The 17,648-nt window shown below is 34.2% G+C and overlaps 1 protein-coding gene and 2 long non-coding RNA genes across 4 annotated transcripts; 2 read left to right on the top strand and 1 right to left on the bottom strand.

Annotated features, from left to right (window-relative positions):
• Nucleotides 1–5,457: 5,457 nt before the first annotated feature.
• LOC146916613 (uncharacterized) lies at nt 5,458–5,974 on the top strand. The gene is made up of 2 exons (XR_015015164.1): nt 5,458–5,594; nt 5,716–5,974. It is a non-coding gene; the product is annotated as an uncharacterized LOC146916613 (long non-coding RNA).
• Nucleotides 5,975–7,103: 1,129 nt separating this feature from the next.
• LOC146916612 (protein CORTICAL MICROTUBULE DISORDERING 1) lies at nt 7,104–10,891 on the bottom strand. Of its 2 annotated transcripts, XM_085718637.1 has the most exons (6): nt 10,809–10,891; nt 10,588–10,674; nt 8,866–9,555; nt 8,172–8,411; nt 7,974–8,065; nt 7,104–7,862 (listed from the first exon to the last, which is right to left on the bottom strand). In XM_085718637.1, the coding sequence occupies exons 3-6, from the start codon at nt 9,514–9,516 to the stop codon at nt 7,244–7,246; spliced, it is 1,602 nt and encodes a 533-aa protein (XP_085574763.1). In that variant the 5' UTR covers nt 9,517–9,555; nt 10,588–10,674; nt 10,809–10,891; the 3' UTR covers nt 7,104–7,243. The 2 variants fall into 2 exon arrangements, with proteins under 2 accessions (XP_085574763.1, XP_085574764.1); XM_085718638.1 differs by lacking the exon at nt 8,172–8,411.
• A 6,399-nt stretch (nt 10,892–17,290) lies between these two features.
• Nucleotides 17,291–17,648, top strand: LOC146916611 (uncharacterized). Its single transcript, XR_015013955.1, has 2 exons — nt 17,291–17,418; nt 17,521–17,648. It is a non-coding gene; the product is annotated as an uncharacterized LOC146916611 (long non-coding RNA).

The following is a 17,648-nucleotide window of genomic DNA, read 5'->3' as shown; positions in this document are numbered from 1 at the left end:
TGAGAAGAAAGAGTTTATGAGAAGAGTTTATAAAGAGGAGGCACTCCTCCCCGTACAAGCCGGTTTTGTAAGGATGAGTTAGACACCGATATTCGTGACAACCCAAACAGCCTCCGTTATGAGAAGAGTTTATAAAGAGGAGGCACTCCTCCCCGTACAAGCCGGTTTTGTAAGGATGAGTTAGACACCGATATTCGTGACAACCCAAACAGCCTCCGTTGGAATATTATTACGCTTTGCTATCCGGTCGAGAAGCAACTGCCAAGAATAAGCCACCACTTTCAATTTCAAAGGGGCCAAACTTTTCCTAATCGATTGAAACACTCCCTTCTCTAGAACACTCAAATTCCTTTCTAGAACAAACCTTCTTTCAAGTGACTTATCCCTTCTCTAGAACACACAAATTCATTTCTAGAACAAACCTTCTTTCAAGTGACTTCAAAGGGGCCAGACTTTTCCTAATCGATTGAAACACTCCCTTCTCTAGAACACTCAAATTCCTTTCTAGAACAAACCTTCTTTCAAGTGACTTATCCCTTCTCTAGGACACTCAAATTCATTTCTAGAACAAACCTTCTTTCAAGTGACTTATAAGCGGACTTAACTGTAAAAAGGCCCTCCTCCACTGCTTTCCGTTCCCACCTATCTTCGCCAAGAGCTGCTCTCCTCCTCTGCTCTCCATTCCCACCTATCTTCGCCAAGAGCCCACTGATACTTGTTCAACACTGCTATAAATGAATTCAGCGCCTCTCCCTCCCAAACAAACAACTTCCGACGCCACTCAAAGTTTCGCACCAACCCCCTTCCTCCTCATACCATATATCCTTTACCTTGGCTTCTTTTTGGTTTGACAACAAGAAAAGCCGTGGAAATCGATGACAAAGAGGCATTTCCCCCACCCAACAATCTTTCCAAAATTTTGTGAACCCTTCATCCCCCACTCTAAGCCAAATCACCCCTCCTAAATCCACCACACCGCTAATAATGTTACTGTATTTTGCTATAAGCACCTCTTTCCGAAAAGCGTTCTTACAAGTAAGCAATCTCAATCTCCATTTAGCTAAAAGACTCACATTCAATATGCGGATATCCCTCACCCCTAAACCTCAATTTTCTTTTGGTTGACAAACTGTCTTCCACTTCACCCGACACACTTTTCTTTCTCCCATGACTCCTCCACAAAGGAACTCTCTTTGAATTCTCACTATCATCTTCCTTATTTATAAAAAATACTACAAGACCTTTCATTCATTCTTAACACACACGCACACTTTTTTTGGGTACAATATTAACACACTAACAAGTTCTTCTCTCTGTTTTTTTTTAAATGAACTAACATTCTTCTCAACAAATGCTATATAATTGATTGAAATTTAAAAGAGTCTCACTAAATCCTGTATGCTCTAAATTTAGAGAGACTAATTTCCGAAATTTAATATGTATGCTTATATATATGAGTATTACTTTTCCCACCTTGCTGCCTTCTCACGCGCCCTGCAAAAAATTTCAAAAATACCCCTGGTTCGGATTATAATTTCCGAACCAGATTATTAGTAGTTTTCGGATTTTAAAATCAAGACAAAATCGATATAAATTTTTTGAAGCAATCCGGATTATAAAATCCGAACCAACCCTCACCCTACAAAAAGTCCCAAGTTTCCCTTTGTTTCACGCAGTATCGTATTTATTTGGATTATATACTCCGGAACCCATGTACAATCCGGATTATATAATCCGGACTGCATCAAACTCAGTTGGCCGGTGGTCTGCACCACAAAGAAAATGTTTTGGGCGGTGATCAGCTTACAAAACGTGTTTTTACACGTTTTTTGACCCGATTAATGGTAGATGCTCCCTATGTTGACACTCCCTTCCTATAAATACCCTTTAAACCCCACCATTTCTCACACCATTCTCTCCCACCCTCTCCTCCTCTTCCTTCTACAACCATGGTTTTCCATTGTTGGCCTTTCATAGAAAGAGGCATCTTTGGAAATTTTCAGGGATTGTATGAACGGTCAATGGGGATTGAACAAGCCCCCTCCCCTGTCAGCAACATTGTTTTCTTCTTCCCGCCCTCCTCTTTCCTCCTCCCCTGTTTCCCCTCCAACGGTGAAGCTACAGGTATGTCCTATGGCTTCCCTCTTCTTGGGCTCTTAGGAGATTAGATATAGCTTTAGGTTCTTATGTAATAAGATTAGAAATAGTTTTATGTTTTTATGTAATAAGAATAGAAATAGTTTAGGTTCTTATGTAATAAGCTTAAAAAGCTTCAACATTATTATAATGTATTATTCATATATCAATAAAATGAGTTGTTTTTATCTTTTTGTCTTTTTTATTTCCGTGTTATATTTTTATTTGCATTAATTTTATGAATTTGAAAGCTAAAAATGAAAAAATTATGGAGAAAGAGCATTCCGGATTTTAAAATCCGAAAATCACTAACAATACAATTCGGAATATAAAATCCGGATAGGGGTATTTTTGGAAGAAAAACAATAGGGCGCGCGAGAAATCTATAGGGTGGGAAAAGTAATACTCTATATATTTATAAATAAGTCAAATGTGGCTTGTGGTTTGGGCTTGCCCAACCAATTTGTTCAAACATACCTAGGCCCAAGCCCGTGTCACTAACCCTAAATACTCGTCTTATTTTTTGTCACATGTTCTATATAATCGTCGGCGCCTCATGTTTTCTTCTTCAACTTTTCTTCTCCTCTAGAGTGATTCTTCTTTATTTCTTAGTCACTTATTTTTTCTTACACATTTTCATGATATATTTTTCCTTTCTAATGTTCTCCTAAAGATTCCTTATTTACTAATAATTTTTTCTAACATCTCAATACCTCTTTGAGTCAATCGATGATTGCTTATGTGATTCATCCAACAACTTCGATTGTGATGTTTCAATCTAGTTTAATTCAGTGAGACAAATGCTCATCTAATAAATTTTTAGATCTGATAGCTTGATCAACTTGAATCTCGATGTTTGGTAACTGTTTGACCAACCGATCTGATGTAGGTTATATAGTACTGGATAAAGGTGAGTGTGAAGATCGCGATGAAGATGTTCTTATAAACCTAATCATATATCTCCATCAAATCAATGAATTACCCAAGGTATGTCAATGAGGTATCAATGAAGGATACCAATATGAATATCTTATTTTACCGATAGTAAAAATCATTTATGTTAGAACAATATACTTTTGTTTTTGTTGATATATGAATATATATTTCTTAGATCTAAGCTATTAGTTTAATTTATTTTTAGAGATTCAATTTTATCTTCTAGGACATTTACTTTAGATGGATTTCAAACCATTAGTTTCATTTATTTTAAGAGATTAATTTTATTTTCTAGGACATCTATTTACTTTAGATGGATTTAATTAGTTCTTCTGCATTTAGTCACACTTTTCCTCACTCTCTTTCCCTCCCCAAAATTATTGATATTTTCAGTATGTGCATTACATATAAGGATGGTGATAAACATAAACATAAACATAAACATATACATATACATATACATATACATATACATATATATATATATATATATATATATATATATATATATATATATATATATATATATATATCATTCTTACGATATTATAATTTATATCTTCTCTATTTTGTAGGACGCTAAATCTGAAATGATTAGTGCTACCGCTAAATTGAAACCATCTAGGGTTGGAATACAAAGGGCGATGAGGTCAAGGAGAGGCCTTGAATCCAAGTCTTATTCTTTTAATTTCTTCCATTTGTAAGTCCTGCAAGAATATCCTTGAGAGGAAAATCACTAACAACTTTCACATATCTCATGCAGATCACATTGTTAAACATACCCCAAATATTGCAATAAAGTCTTAGAAACACAATGGTGAACCTAAGAGTTTTGTGCAATATACTCAATGGTTGGGAAAAGTTGGAAGGTGGTAAACATTTATCGTTGTGTCTCGTTTGGGATAAAATAGGTCTAGGTGTTGTGTACAATACTATTAATACGCAAAACCAAATGAAACTTGTAAAATGGGCTTGAATCTCATCCTAAAAGGTTACTTAAAGGATAAGGGTACTCAAATATATTTATACACTCAACAGCCTGAGAGTTGAGCAATGTGAGACTAGAAACAAACTACAAAAAACTTCAAAACTAATTTCAACACCCACCCTCACACCTAGCATGGGCCTGAGTCCAATTTCCACATTGCAATCCTTAAACCGGCTTTAATACCATGTAAAATGGGATTAGATCTCAATGCAAAAGATATCTCAAAAGATGAGGGTAATCATCAAGCATATTTATACTTAATAGCTCGGAAACCCTAGCAATCTGCGGCTAGAAACAAGCTACAATTATCTTGAAAACCAACTTCAACACACGCCCTCACGCCTAGCGTGGGACTGGGTCCAATTCCCACATTGAAATCCAACTTCAAAAGATAAAGATTGCAATGAGAGAATTGAACTCAGTCCCACGCTAGGCGTGAAGGTGTGTCTATAAGTTGGTTCTCAAGATAATTGTAGCTTGTTTCTAGCTTCACATTGCTCAGGTTTCCGGATTGTTGAGTATATAAATATGTTTGAGTACTCTTATCCTTTGAGCTAGATTTTAGGATGAGATCGAAGCCTGTTTTACATGGTATCAGGGACAGGTAATGATAGCAACGTGGAAATTTGACCCAGACCCACGCTAGGCAGGTGGGTGTTGAAGTTGGTTTTGAAGTTGTTTGTAGTTTGTTTCTAGTCTGACATTGCTCAGATTCTTGGGTTGTTGAGTGTATTTATATGTTTGAGTACCCTCATCCTTTCAAACTACCTTTTAAAATGAGATCCAACAAGATACCATACCACCAACTGGTCGTGAGGATGAGATTTGATATCTGTCCCATTAGTTCTTATGAATATATCTTCATGTGTGCCTAAACTTTAATGATACCATATCACAGTTATGGGAACAAGATTTGATACGTGTTGGTGATAATTTAGCTTATGTTTACATGGGTGTTAATTAGAATAGTATAAGAAAATAGCTTTTCCAAGTTATTGAGTATATTGCACAAAGTTCTTGTATTTACCAGTGTTTATAACAGTTAGGTACAACAATATTTGGGGTGTATTTAACAATGAGAATTGCATGGCATGTGCCAAATCGCTATTCGCTAGTAATTTTCATCTCAAGAATGTTCTTGCAATACTATGAATGGTGGACAAAAATGAGACTTGTCTTAAAAATGGAGGTATAGTGAATAGTAATGGATTCAAAGCCTCTCCATCTTTCCTTGTCATTCTCTATTGGAGACACCGCAGAGTTTTTGTATGGTGACGAAAGGGATATTGACAAGGCAAATAAAGTTCTTTTGGAATCTGGAGATGTTTTGATCTTTGGTTGCAAGTCTAAAAACATCTTTCATGGCATCACTGCTATTCATCCAGATACTTCACCTAGCCGTTTGGTCGAAGAAACTAATCTCCGTGAACCTGGCAGATTGAATATTACTTTCAATCAGTTGCTTCTCGGTCGTGGTCAAGGTCCTCAATTCAACCACCATCCTCCCACTCAACCAACACCGCTCATTCCACCGGTAATATTCAATTTAATTTTCATATCATCGCAAAATTCGAGTTAGTTTTTATTTTATTTTATTTTATATTTTCACCTTTTTATATTTGCAATTTGTTAAATTATTCTCACAATGCTACAAGGTGGATTTCTTGGCACCCTTCTAAAGAGAATTGTTTTGTCCCTAACGTGGATGGGAGCTGCCTTGGTGATTCGGGCCATGCTGGAGCGGGAGGCCTAACTAGAAGAGGTGATGGTAGTTGGGTGATTGGTTTCAATTGCTTCCTTGGGATAGCCAATAGCGCCTACGCAAGACTCATGGCTGTTTATCATGGCTTAAATCTTGCTAAGAACAATGGTTGCACCTATATCTGTTGTTATTCAGATTCCAAAGCTGTTATCGATCTCATTTATAAGCCTTTCGATAAGTTTCATTCTTATGCTTCAATGATAGCAAACATTAAAGAGTTGATGATTATGGATTGGGAGGTGAATTTATCTCACACTCTTAAAGAAAGGAACACGAGTGCTGATTATCTAGCAAAATTGGGTTCAAATAATGACAATAAGATGGAGATTTGGAACTCCCCACCTGAGGATTTGAAGTCCTTGCTTCTGTCTGATTCGACGAGGGTGTTGCATCCTCGGCCTTAGTTTTTCTCCTTTTTTTTTTTTAATATTTATTTGTAAAATTCAGAGGAAAAAAAGGAAGGAAATGAAACAAACCAACAAACCATGATAAGATAGTCAAGGGATAAATCCGATGAATTTGTTCACTTGGTTAACTCTGCCATGCATGATTCACATTCTATTAATATTATATTAAACTCTGCCTGTGGTGTCATTCTCTATTGAGGAATTTGCAGAGTTTTTGTATGGTGATGTTAGGGATGTTGACAAGGCAAAGGAAGTTCTTCTAGAAGAGTTTTTCACGGTGTTGCTGCTATTTGTCCAAATACTGCCCCTAGTCTCTTGCTCAAACAAACTAATACTCGTAAACCTGGCCGGTTGAAACTTACTTTGACTATTATAGATTATATTCATACCTATTTTGTCGATTTTAAGAGGCAAGTCTTATAATGCTATGCTATGCTAATTTTGTATCTCTTTAGGATTCTCTTCTTGTATAGTTTCACATATTTGAAAAAAAAAAATTCAGTGACTGTGATTGTCTACTTGCATATCATCTCTCTTATTACTGGAATTAAGATAAGTCAGTCTGTCAATCTAAGGAAAGTTATTTTGCTGAATTCTTTAAGGATTGTTTAAATACCGCTGATCAAAGATAACCGTAGATCCAAGTATTTATGATTATCACATTTGATTAAACATTGTCCAGATACCACCGTTCACGATTAAAACATGTAGCGATCTGAAAATCATATTGCATCGAATGAAGCACTCACACAGACCTCATGGACTCCGATAATAATTTGATAAATAGAAGTCTGATAGTATGTAATCACAAGTGTTGTGTCGGTGTCATGCGTTGGATTCTCAGCCATGGCATGATTTTTAAGGTGAAATGTAATTTTGCATCACACACATATCATTTTGCATTATAAATAGAGTAAGCCAAACTTTCACTAAAAATGTTTGGCTCAACCACATAATTTTAACTGTAAAATAGCATTACAGTATGTTTTTCTGAAACAGTTTCCTGTTCAAGAATCAAACTCGGTTTTCCAAAGCTACGGCAGCAGAATCAATATGTACAAGCAAAGAAGAATAAATTTTTTGCTTCAGTCTGTCAATAGTCTCGACCAGTCCTTCACTTTCCGAGTTTAAAGTTCTTCTCAGTTTTTCTAGCCACTCATTTGCATTCTTAAGGTGGGACAATGTCACCGCTATGTGGTTGGCGTGCGACATTTCTCTTTCTGCAATAACCTTACTTTCCTTACCCTTCTCTTGGAAAACCCTAGAAAATCCAGCATCCAATGTCTTTTCCAAGTACTTAATGAACCATAATCTTGTTTCATTCAAAAAGACATCTTTGAGATCATCGATCTGTTTTATACCATTCTCTTTCGCCCATTCTTGTTTTTCGTTTCCTGATAATTCAGGTAACGATTTTGCAGTCTTTATTGTGTTTTTAGCATGTACTATACCTGTTTTTTTGCCATATTTATGTTTTTCTGCAGGAGATTGAATGTTATGTGATTCAAGAGATTCGGCTTTCAACTGAGTAGTACCATTCGGCTGGTCCATGAGCTGTTGGAGTGCAAAAAACTTGTCCAATATGACATGAGGGTTCTCTGATGCTGCAGAAGAACATATATTTGCAAATATACTGAAACACAAAGATTGATGTAAGTATTAACTTATTTCAGTCTCTAATAACCAATGTCATATTTTTTTATTCTTATTTCTGTGATAAGGTTTTGATTACAACTTTACATACCTTAAGCACTTGGCTATCTTTGCTGCTTCAGATGCTTCTTTTTGAGCTTCAATTGCCACTTTAGACGCTAATTGTTTCCTTCTTAGAATTCCCTATAAAATGAAAGTTAGACGGTCAAGTAAGAATGAGAGTCTATTTTACCTAATTTGAGTTTGCTAATCGACAAAATTAAGACGGAGAAATGAAAAATTTGTTCACCTTTCCTGGCTTTAACAGATTAGCTGGCAAAGTGGACCATGAAATTGTCTCAGGACAATTGCTTTTATCTTGACTATGTGACAAAAAATTCAAGTTCAAATTTTCCTGTTTAGTAGAACTCCGCTTGGTAGAAGTTCTTTTAGAAGGTTGTATGATTGTATCCTGGATGTTTGTTTGAGAAACGTCTTGCTTCGTTGAAAGTCCTTCAAATCGAGTACGAGTTGAGGTTGTTGGGGGTACCTGTTGTGCTTAAATCAATCAGTTGACGTTGTTGAGATCCTTATTTGCGATAACATGCAACTTTACATTTTTGTTGATTGATAAAAGAAAAGAAAAGACAAAACTCGAATGGTTGTATCTAAAAATATTCTATGTTAATTGAAATTCTTTATATTTTTACTTTAAGAGACTAGTCATATTTGTTCCAATAATGCTTTTTCATTTTCTAACTATTTCATAGCCACGTTCAGGACGAATCGTTCAAGAGAATCCGAGTTTGAATTCTTCCTAAAACAATTATTGGTTAGACTCTACATACCTGGCCAAACTCCGGGTTACCAAGGCCCCTTCCCCTGGAACCGACCGAAGAGTTAAGGCCGAATATTATTCCATAGCCACAATAGAGAGGTTTCGTTTTTCAACTATACACATACTTGAGCCTTCAAAAATTGAAATTCCGGATCAAGAATCATACCTGACCTTTAATCTCTAGCTCCTTTCCTTTGGTAGATCCCACTTTCTTACCATCTACACCATTCTCTAAATCATTTCCTTTGCTTCCTACATTCGTATCCGACACATTCACTTTTGAGTTTGGATTTAGAACGCCCTTCATGTACCTTGATTCAACACAAACCTTTTCTTCTTTAATAACAATCGTCTGCCTTGAACTTCTGTTCTCTTTAGCTTCTATTATATCGGTCGATTTTGAACCATCAACTCCATTGTTTTCAGGATGCATTCGACTCTCCGATGAGTCCATCATCTGCATTAAATCCTTAGGGTTACCTTCAAAAGGGTGTCTTCCAGGAACAGGCCTAACCCCTACAAGAACTGGAACAGGTGTACCGGCTTCCATCTTATCGATATAAAAGAATTGTCCAAGCTGCAACTTATTATTCAGAATAAGCTCATTGTCTTCTTTGGAAAGCGAGACATAGGTTGAATGAGAAGAATCTGAGACTTTTATGAAGAAACCGTGGTTAGGCCATAATTCCGAACCGGATAATGCAGGTACGATGCTTATCACTTGCAGAAGGACTGAGCGGTGTTCACCGCGAACTTTCACATTAGAGTTCATTGTTTGGAGAAGCTTCAGTAGAACTCCAGGTATGAGAGATGCCATTCTTCTTTCCCTTTTGTCTAATTATATTTAAATTTGTGACTGTTTGATGCACCATAATTCAAGAGTTTAAAAATTAATATTAATTTAAATAAGTAAGTAAAGTTTAAAAATAACATGTTTTTTGTATTAAAGCAAACTATACATAATCATGTATGTAGAAGAATGTAAATAAATATAAAGGCCTTTATGATAGAAAACAATTATATAAAGACATTTGATATTATAGCTTTATCTTTGATATTTTTTTAGTTTGTTGTACTTGAACTTGGGTGGTTCAGGCATTTTGTTTTCCTTACATTATTCTTGTTAATGTTTTGTAGGAATAAAAATTATGATTTGTATATAACTCATGTCATTGGCCTCTTGGAAAAAAGTATGATTTGCAGAAAAAATTTTAGAAATAAATATTAGGCATTTTGTTTATGTTCAAGGACAAAACATTCAAATTTTATTGGAAAATTTGCCTCATCAATTTTTGCTATAAGAACCAATTTAATTTTATTATGGTTAAATCAGAAAAAGGGCATTTCATAGTCAAATCTGTTTTTCAGGAGCTGGAAATGAAAAAAAAAAAAAATTATTTACACTACTCAGAATGACATTTTCATTTGATCTATGTAGCATGTACAGGGACAACGACACATTTGATAACGTTCACTAATTGCATTTTCTCAAATTATTATATGTGTCATATGTAATTCAACTATAAAATAAATGCTTCTGCAATAAATTTGAATCCTAATTTTTTCTTTCATGAAAATATCTTAGTTTGAAATTAGGTAAGATGAAGAATTGCAACATGGTAAGAAATAATAAAGAAAAATATGACATGTCAATGTACCAAACCTCAATCCCACGTTAACCAACATTGTATATAGTTGGAATTTTCAGAAAGTGCAAGCTTTGTTTTAATAAACCCAGAATTTTCAGAGTTGAAGCAATTACACTTATATAAAAGTTGTATTGTTTAATCTTTGCTACATGAAAATGCAAGGAATACTCAAAATTTTAACAAAATTCTTATGGAAATCCAAAAACAATATATTTATAAGCAAAGAATTAAGATCTTACCGTAGCACTTTATAGACAGAATCTATGCTCCTCAATTGTCCAAATTAAACCAACTTCATATCATATATTTCTTCAATCGATTCAATCCTATACAAAGAATGTGGTTTAGAAATAGATATCAAGAATATCAAATGCATAAGCAATTGAAACAAAATTTTGAGAAATATTTAAGATCAGATAATTAAAAGTAACAAATAAATTGAGTTAGTATTGTAACATACTCAGAAAAAATGAGGGGATATATGTTAATTTCTGCAAAAAAGATGATAGAATTAAAAACCAAGAACATGAGAAAAATGAGCTTAACAAGAACGTGTAAAGCTTTGCATGCCAGACAAGTAACCATCGAATTCTACTTGGCTTCAAAGCTAAGTGAACTTTATATTACTTTACTTAAGTGTGACATTAAATATGAAACACTTTTGTGAGACACGAATTAACATATTAATTAGCTCCTTTGTGTGTGTTGTTTGGTGCAAAAAGCAATTTTATGAAAATTATGGTCTCTAACTCCGTGGGTGTGGGATCAATTTGGTAATATTTCACTTTAAGTTAGTGGGAAAGTAACCATTAAAAAAAGTAAGGATATTCACATGTCAATTTCATGTGATTATTATATGTTCTTGTTTATATTTTAGAATGTATTAAAATTTTTTGTGAACATAACCTAGTTGGTGTAGATAATATATATATATTGTAATATGTAGGGGTTGATGTTCAGACCCTGGAGCTTCACCTAGTTGTCTTAAAAGACGAATTTTACTTATTATGTTACTTGAAGAAAGGAAAAAAAAGGTCTACAAACAACAAAGTCCTTATCCACGAAATGAATGTATTAAAGTGAATTTTTTTTTTTTTTGAATAAGTGTTAAAGTGAATATTAAAACTACTACCAAAGAAAAGTGCAAGTTAATTTAAAAGAATTTCTTTTTTCTTATTTTGCATTAAAGCAATACTAAGGTTATTATTACTATTATTATTACAATTATTATTATTATTATTATTATTATTATTATTATTATTATTATTATTATTATTATTATTATATTTATTATTATTATTATATTTATTATTATTATTATTATTATATTTATTATTATTTAATATATATAATATATGAATTTTGTTACAATATACCCACTTATTTTTGTAAAAATCTAAGTTAACAACTAGCTTTATCCCATTGAATAAATATACATGGAGTTGTAGATTCCCCAATTAAAATTTGAAGAATCATTTTGACCTTGTACGACAATAAAGTACTAATCAAAACCAAAATAAATTAATGAAGGAAAACAAGAGGACCAAGAATGTTCAAGCTTACGGTGACGTGAATCTGTGCAACTTGCTGTAACTATTAAGAAACTATATTGAAAATTTTGAAAGAGAAAATAGAGAGCATTGTGAATGAAATTATGCTATTTCTTAACAAATACATACCATAATTTTAATAAAATTGAATCTGAATTGCAATTGTCGAAACGGAAACTTTATCGTAAACTTATTCTAGTAAAACAAAAAACGGGAAGTACATCTAAAATTTTAACATGAAATAGAAAAAACCAGAGGTAGCTTGCGTATTTAAAGTGACCGAATCCGACAAAACCATAGGAACGATAAACATATTGCCACATAAGCGCATCATATGCATATCGCAAGGACGATACATCATACGCATACCACAAGAACGATAAACATAAACCGAGGAATCAAAAGTAAATAATTAACAATAATGATACAGGATAACCGAAACTGAATTTGTTGAGAATTAAAATCGATAGCGTGATTGGGAAAAATTGATAGCTCCATTCCATTGAAACAGACGATGGTTTGGTCCTCGCCGGCCATTCTTTTCGAGATCGCCGGGAGGGTTTTAGGTTTAGGGTTACCAATCGCGATTTACGATTCAGAAACGTGGTCAAGGTTAGCGCCAACAGTACTTGCAAAAAGTACAATAAGAGAATCTAGGGTTATACTGATTATTGGATCTCAAGGGCTGCTATGGGCTTGGGTTTCGGTTGCTTGGCTCCCAAGCAACAGGGGTATTTATGTACTTTAGGCGATTTCTGGAAGCTTCTGGAAGCTAAGGAAGGCGGCGTCCTAAGCAGGACGCGCCTGGATCTCAATAGCCCTTCTGGAGGGCGTCTGAGCCCTTCTAGAGGGAGTCCAAACCCTTCTGGAGGGCTTCTAAGCCTTTAGGAATATTATGACGGTTCACTACTTTTTTCCTCCTCTTGAACCTTTTAATCACTCATTCCATTAACCCATGGATCCACCAACAGCCATGCCGAAAATCTTTCAAAAACACTTCAAGAGTACCTCAACAAGACCAAAAACCCTCACTCTGAAATTCAATTTACGAAAATTTATTTTCTCTAGCTACAAAGACGATGATGAAATAGAAAACAACTACACCAGATTGTGGTTCACCGCCATTCTTTGCAAAAAGTGAGTTTCAGGATATGATTGAATCAAAAGAAGAAACCTGAAAATAGAAGAAATGGAACCAGGAAACCCATAAATAACACTTTCTATTAATTTTTTGATAAAGTAAAGAATCAGAATATAAAATTTCAATATTGCATAAATTGTTAAGACCAATTAGTTTAGTTAAATGTTTAATTATTTTTTGATGAATTTCTGGGAGAATTATTTTTGATGAAATTGAAATGATGAATTTTTGAAAGAAAAAAAATTGGATTTTAAAAAAAAATTGGATTTTTTTCTATGAAGGTTCTATGAAGATGAAGAGGGAAGAAGATGACAATAGAAATTATCATATGTTGTGAGTCCACGGTATTCCATGTGTGCTTTTTAAATCCAACCGTTGATCACCAATTTTAAATGTTATGTGTCAATGAGTTAACAGATGTTGCAAAATACTAACGGAGAGGACCAAAATAATAAACGACATGAGATTTATGGGACCAAATTGAGACGCTTTATAGTTAGGGGACCAAATTGAAAATGAAAAATAAGTTAAGGGACCAAACGATGTATTAAGCCTCTCTATTCAAAAACCACCCAATTCACATATCCATCCGGCCGTTTTGCATGGTTCGTACTATCTCTCCACAACCTAGATTTCTCATCCCTAGTAGTCAGAGCTATAACCCTACCTGTTTCATCACACTCCCTAATTAAAACCATGTCTAAAACGAATGAACTCGAAATGACACGAAAAATGAAAAATGGAGTGAAGAAACATGGAAATATCTGGGTAGAAGTAACTTAAGCTTCGCAAGCAAATAATCAAACCCCGCAACAACCAGAGCAAGTAAACCCTAAAAGAAAGAGAGAATGAAACGAGGAAGAAGGAGCGAAAAGAAGAGAAATGAAGAGACAAGGCACCTTTTTATAACTTAAACATTTAAGGCCAACTCGAGAATCGCGTTAACTTTTTCAACGATTGGAGACACGTGTCCAAAAATGCCACGATTAGAACACGTCAACATTAACGAAGAGTCTCTCAAAAGGACCAGCTCGCCAGAAGGAAAGAGAGATCGCCCCGACCTGAAAACAATCCTAATCACTTCGCTTAATATTAACACTCGTGCTTGGGGGACATGTAGAACACCATTCTGTCCTTTCAAGTACAGTTCCTTCATAAAAAGGTTTTCTCATGCTAAGTACGAACCCCTTTTCAGGGACATCACACCACGATGACTATGTAACAAAACAACACACAGCGTAGCCTCTAAGACAGATAAATTCATCACTTCGTCTTGTCCCAAGACTTGTGCTTGGGGGCTGTGGACCGTTAATATCTCTCTAAGGGAATAAACCCCCTTCTTAAGGGATCAGACGCCCTTCACAAGGGCCAAAACGCCCTCGTGAGAGCTCCTGAGGCCTAGGCGCGTCCCTCCTAAGGGCGCCGCCTCAACAGCTTCTTAGAAGCTTCTAGGTGAAGGTGAGAAAAACACAAGAAGGGGGGTTGAATTGTGTTTTTAAAAATTCTTCATTTCTCCTAAAAACTGAACACATTGATCAGAAGCTAAGTGATACTGCTTCTGAAGTGATAATCAGAATCTGAACGCAACGGAATAAAACAGAGAGAGAGAGAGAGAAGAAGAAAGACACAAAGCAATTATACTAGTTCCTTCCACAAACCGGAAGTAGTCCAGTCCCCCTTGCACTTCCAAGGAGATTTCACTAAGAGTAATATCTGATTACAATTGCTCAAGCACACCTGCAAGAGACTTCCTTTGCTCAAGCACACTTTGCAAGAGTCTTCATATGCTCAAGAACACAATCAAGAGACTTCCCTGCTCAAGCACAACTGCAAGAGACTTCTAGCTAGACAATATTACACATAAAATTGTTTAAGGTTGAATACTTGATATACAATCAGAGGTGCTCACAATACAAATCAGATACAGACTCTAAGACTTAGGAATTTCTAAAATATGACTTTGAGACACAGAAATTCTAAGTGAATGCAGAACAATTTCAGCAGAGGTTTGGCACTTGTAAAAATGTTGAGAGTCTTTCGTTAAGCATTACCAAATCTCTAAGTCTTCACTCCTTTATATAGAGGTGTGAAAGAGACGTTGTGAAATTGCCAGCACATCAAAAGAGTCGTTGTTGAAGCTTGATCTTTCACCAATGATCTTTTGCCTGATTTGGTTGTTGTCCTATGAAGAACCAATTTGAAATCCATTCCCATTGTGAAGGAACATCTTTGCAGGCATAGCTGTTATTCTGGAGCTGTTATCTTGTCCTGTAGCGTAGACACAAAACAGAGTAGTGGAGAAGGTGGTTGTACAGTTCGTACATAGTACAATGTCAACGCTTTTTGAAGATAAGCTTCCAAGGCCTTCAAATCTTCACCAAAATGACCGTTGCAACCATCCACTAGTCTTCTGTAGTGTTTTCGAATCCAATAGACAGCTTTTGAAGTGTTGATCTTTGAATCTTCAGCTTGTGGTGATAATCAGCTTCTAATGAGCTTCAGCTTCTGATAAAGTTGCTTCTGAACTATCCGCTTCTGATGACTTTCAGCTTCTGATGAAGTTTCAGCTTCTGATGACTTTCACCTTCTGATGAGGTTCAGCTTCTGATGACGTCATCATTCTCCAGGAGCACACTTGTCTTCAGATGCACTTTTGTGTTCAGATGCACTTTTCTTCAGATGCTTTCAAGCTTCCTTTTCTTGATTCCTTAGCTCTCTTTTTGTTCTTCAGAACCTTTACATGATGTAAATTTTTAACTATGGTTCTGTACACTTGGACAAATATTAGCTAGTCCAATTTACAATTTTTAATACCTTGTTATCATCAAAACTCTTTAAGGTTCATAGTTAAACACATTTTGTTCCAACACTAGGAACCTATGAAAAGATTCCAAGTCCCCTCTTGCTTGGGGGTTAAGTCATGCGAAATCAGACCCGTGAAAGGTTATAAATACCACTCTTGAGATCACTCTCAAAGCATCTCATAAACAATCTAAACCCTAGTTTTCTAGTATTATACTCACTGCAAGTACAAGAAGTTTATAGTAAAATGGTTAGTAAGCACAAAACACACTAAAAAGGTTTGGATTGGTTTAATCGCCAAGACTTAAAATTGTCAGGGATATTATATCTCACTAATTTCAATATGTCCAATTGTAATTCTATTAGATGGATAATCTTGAATTTTGGTGGCTAATAAGACTTTTTATAGTAGTGGATGGCAATACTAGTAAATGTATAACTGTCAAATTATAATTTGGAAAGCGCAACCTTGAATTAACTTTTTAGGTTATGTTTGGTAAGACCAGGAAACGAGCTTATAACTTATAGCGGATAGTTTATAAGTTCTTCTGATAAAAAAAAGCGTCGTTTGATAACGGTCTTCTCAGAAAGAGTTTATAGCTTATTTTTCAGACGATATTCCAAGTAGCGTTTGAGCTTATAGATTATAAGTTATAACTTATCATCTTTTATTCCAGTTTTACCCTTATTAGTCTAACTAAATTTCATTTTCACCCTTTATCATTTACTATATTATAAAGTAAAATAAGTATGTTTTAAATAGGCATATATGAAAGATTTTTTTTTTAATGAAAGATCTTTATAATACTTATTTTTTTAAAAACAATTTATTCCATTTTTTTTAACTGGAACTTATAATAAAAAAAAATTCAGTTCTAGCCTAGTAATTTTCTCAAAATTAGTTTTACACAAAAAGTGACCTAAATTTAAACCCCATTTTTTTCCATTTATGTCGATACAATAAAAATACTACGTCCCAAAACTAGTTAATTATCTGTATTTCCTTGTGCATGATAAATAAACATTTGATCAACTCATATTATTTCTATAGTTAAAATTTATTACTTTGATATAAAATGTTGTCTAAAAAATTCCTATGGTACCTTTAATTTAAAAAATAAATAAATGTTTTCACCTCTTTGATATATATATATATATATATATATATATATATATATATATATATATATTGATTACTTCTGTTTTTCGTTTTGGATTTGGCCCTTATGCATTTTGAAAATCTAAAATATAAATAAAAATCATTTTGATGATCATCAAGATTTTTATGTACAACCTTTACAAAACTTAATTGATCGATTTAGTGATCTAAAGGGATACACAAGACATATTGATTATAGACATTTAACATTAATTACAATTTTTTAAATGATCCCTTCCAAGTCCTAAGTTCCAAAAACTACTTAATTGAATTTAACAAAGCATGGAATTTTCAACTATAAAGTGACCAAAACAATTTTGTTTATAACACTCAAAAGGGGGAAACATGTCTCAAATTTTCATGTTTACTTATGTTTTGATCATTTTTCTTTCTCTATTTCTACTTGAAACAAGTATACGTATGTTACTTTTCACAACATTTTTTAATTTTCTAATTTATATTATACACAATATTGTATCACCTTTAAGTAACATTCTTTTTTCCTCATTTGACAATACAGATAAAATCGGCTGCAAAACTAGTGAAGATTGTCCTTATCTTGGAAAGTGCATTAATGATTTTTGTGTGTTCAAATAAATAATAAAATTTTAAAATAATTATGTACCTAAGCGTATAAATTTATTACAA

This window comes from Medicago sativa, chromosome 6, assembly GCF_051527215.1.
Source record: "Medicago sativa cultivar Bolivia chromosome 6, Bolivia_mono, whole genome shotgun sequence".
NCBI classification, from domain to species: Eukaryota; Viridiplantae; Streptophyta; class Magnoliopsida; order Fabales; family Fabaceae; genus Medicago; species Medicago sativa.
The sequence above is the reverse complement of the archived record's forward strand: the minus strand, read 5'-3'. Positions and strand labels throughout refer to the sequence as shown.

Coding starts and splice junctions, on each gene's coding strand:
- LOC146916612 (XM_085718637.1), bottom strand. CDS start 9,516: ATGGCATCTCTCATACCTGGAGTTCTACTGAAGCTTCTCCAAACAATG. Junction 8,412..8,865: donor AGCTAGAGATTAAAGGTCAG/GTATGATTCTTG, acceptor TAAGCACAACAG/GTACCCCCAACAACCTCAAC. Junction 8,066..8,171: donor ATCTGTTAAAGCCAGGAAAG/GTGAACAAATTT, acceptor TTCATTTTATAG/GGAATTCTAAGAAGGAAACA.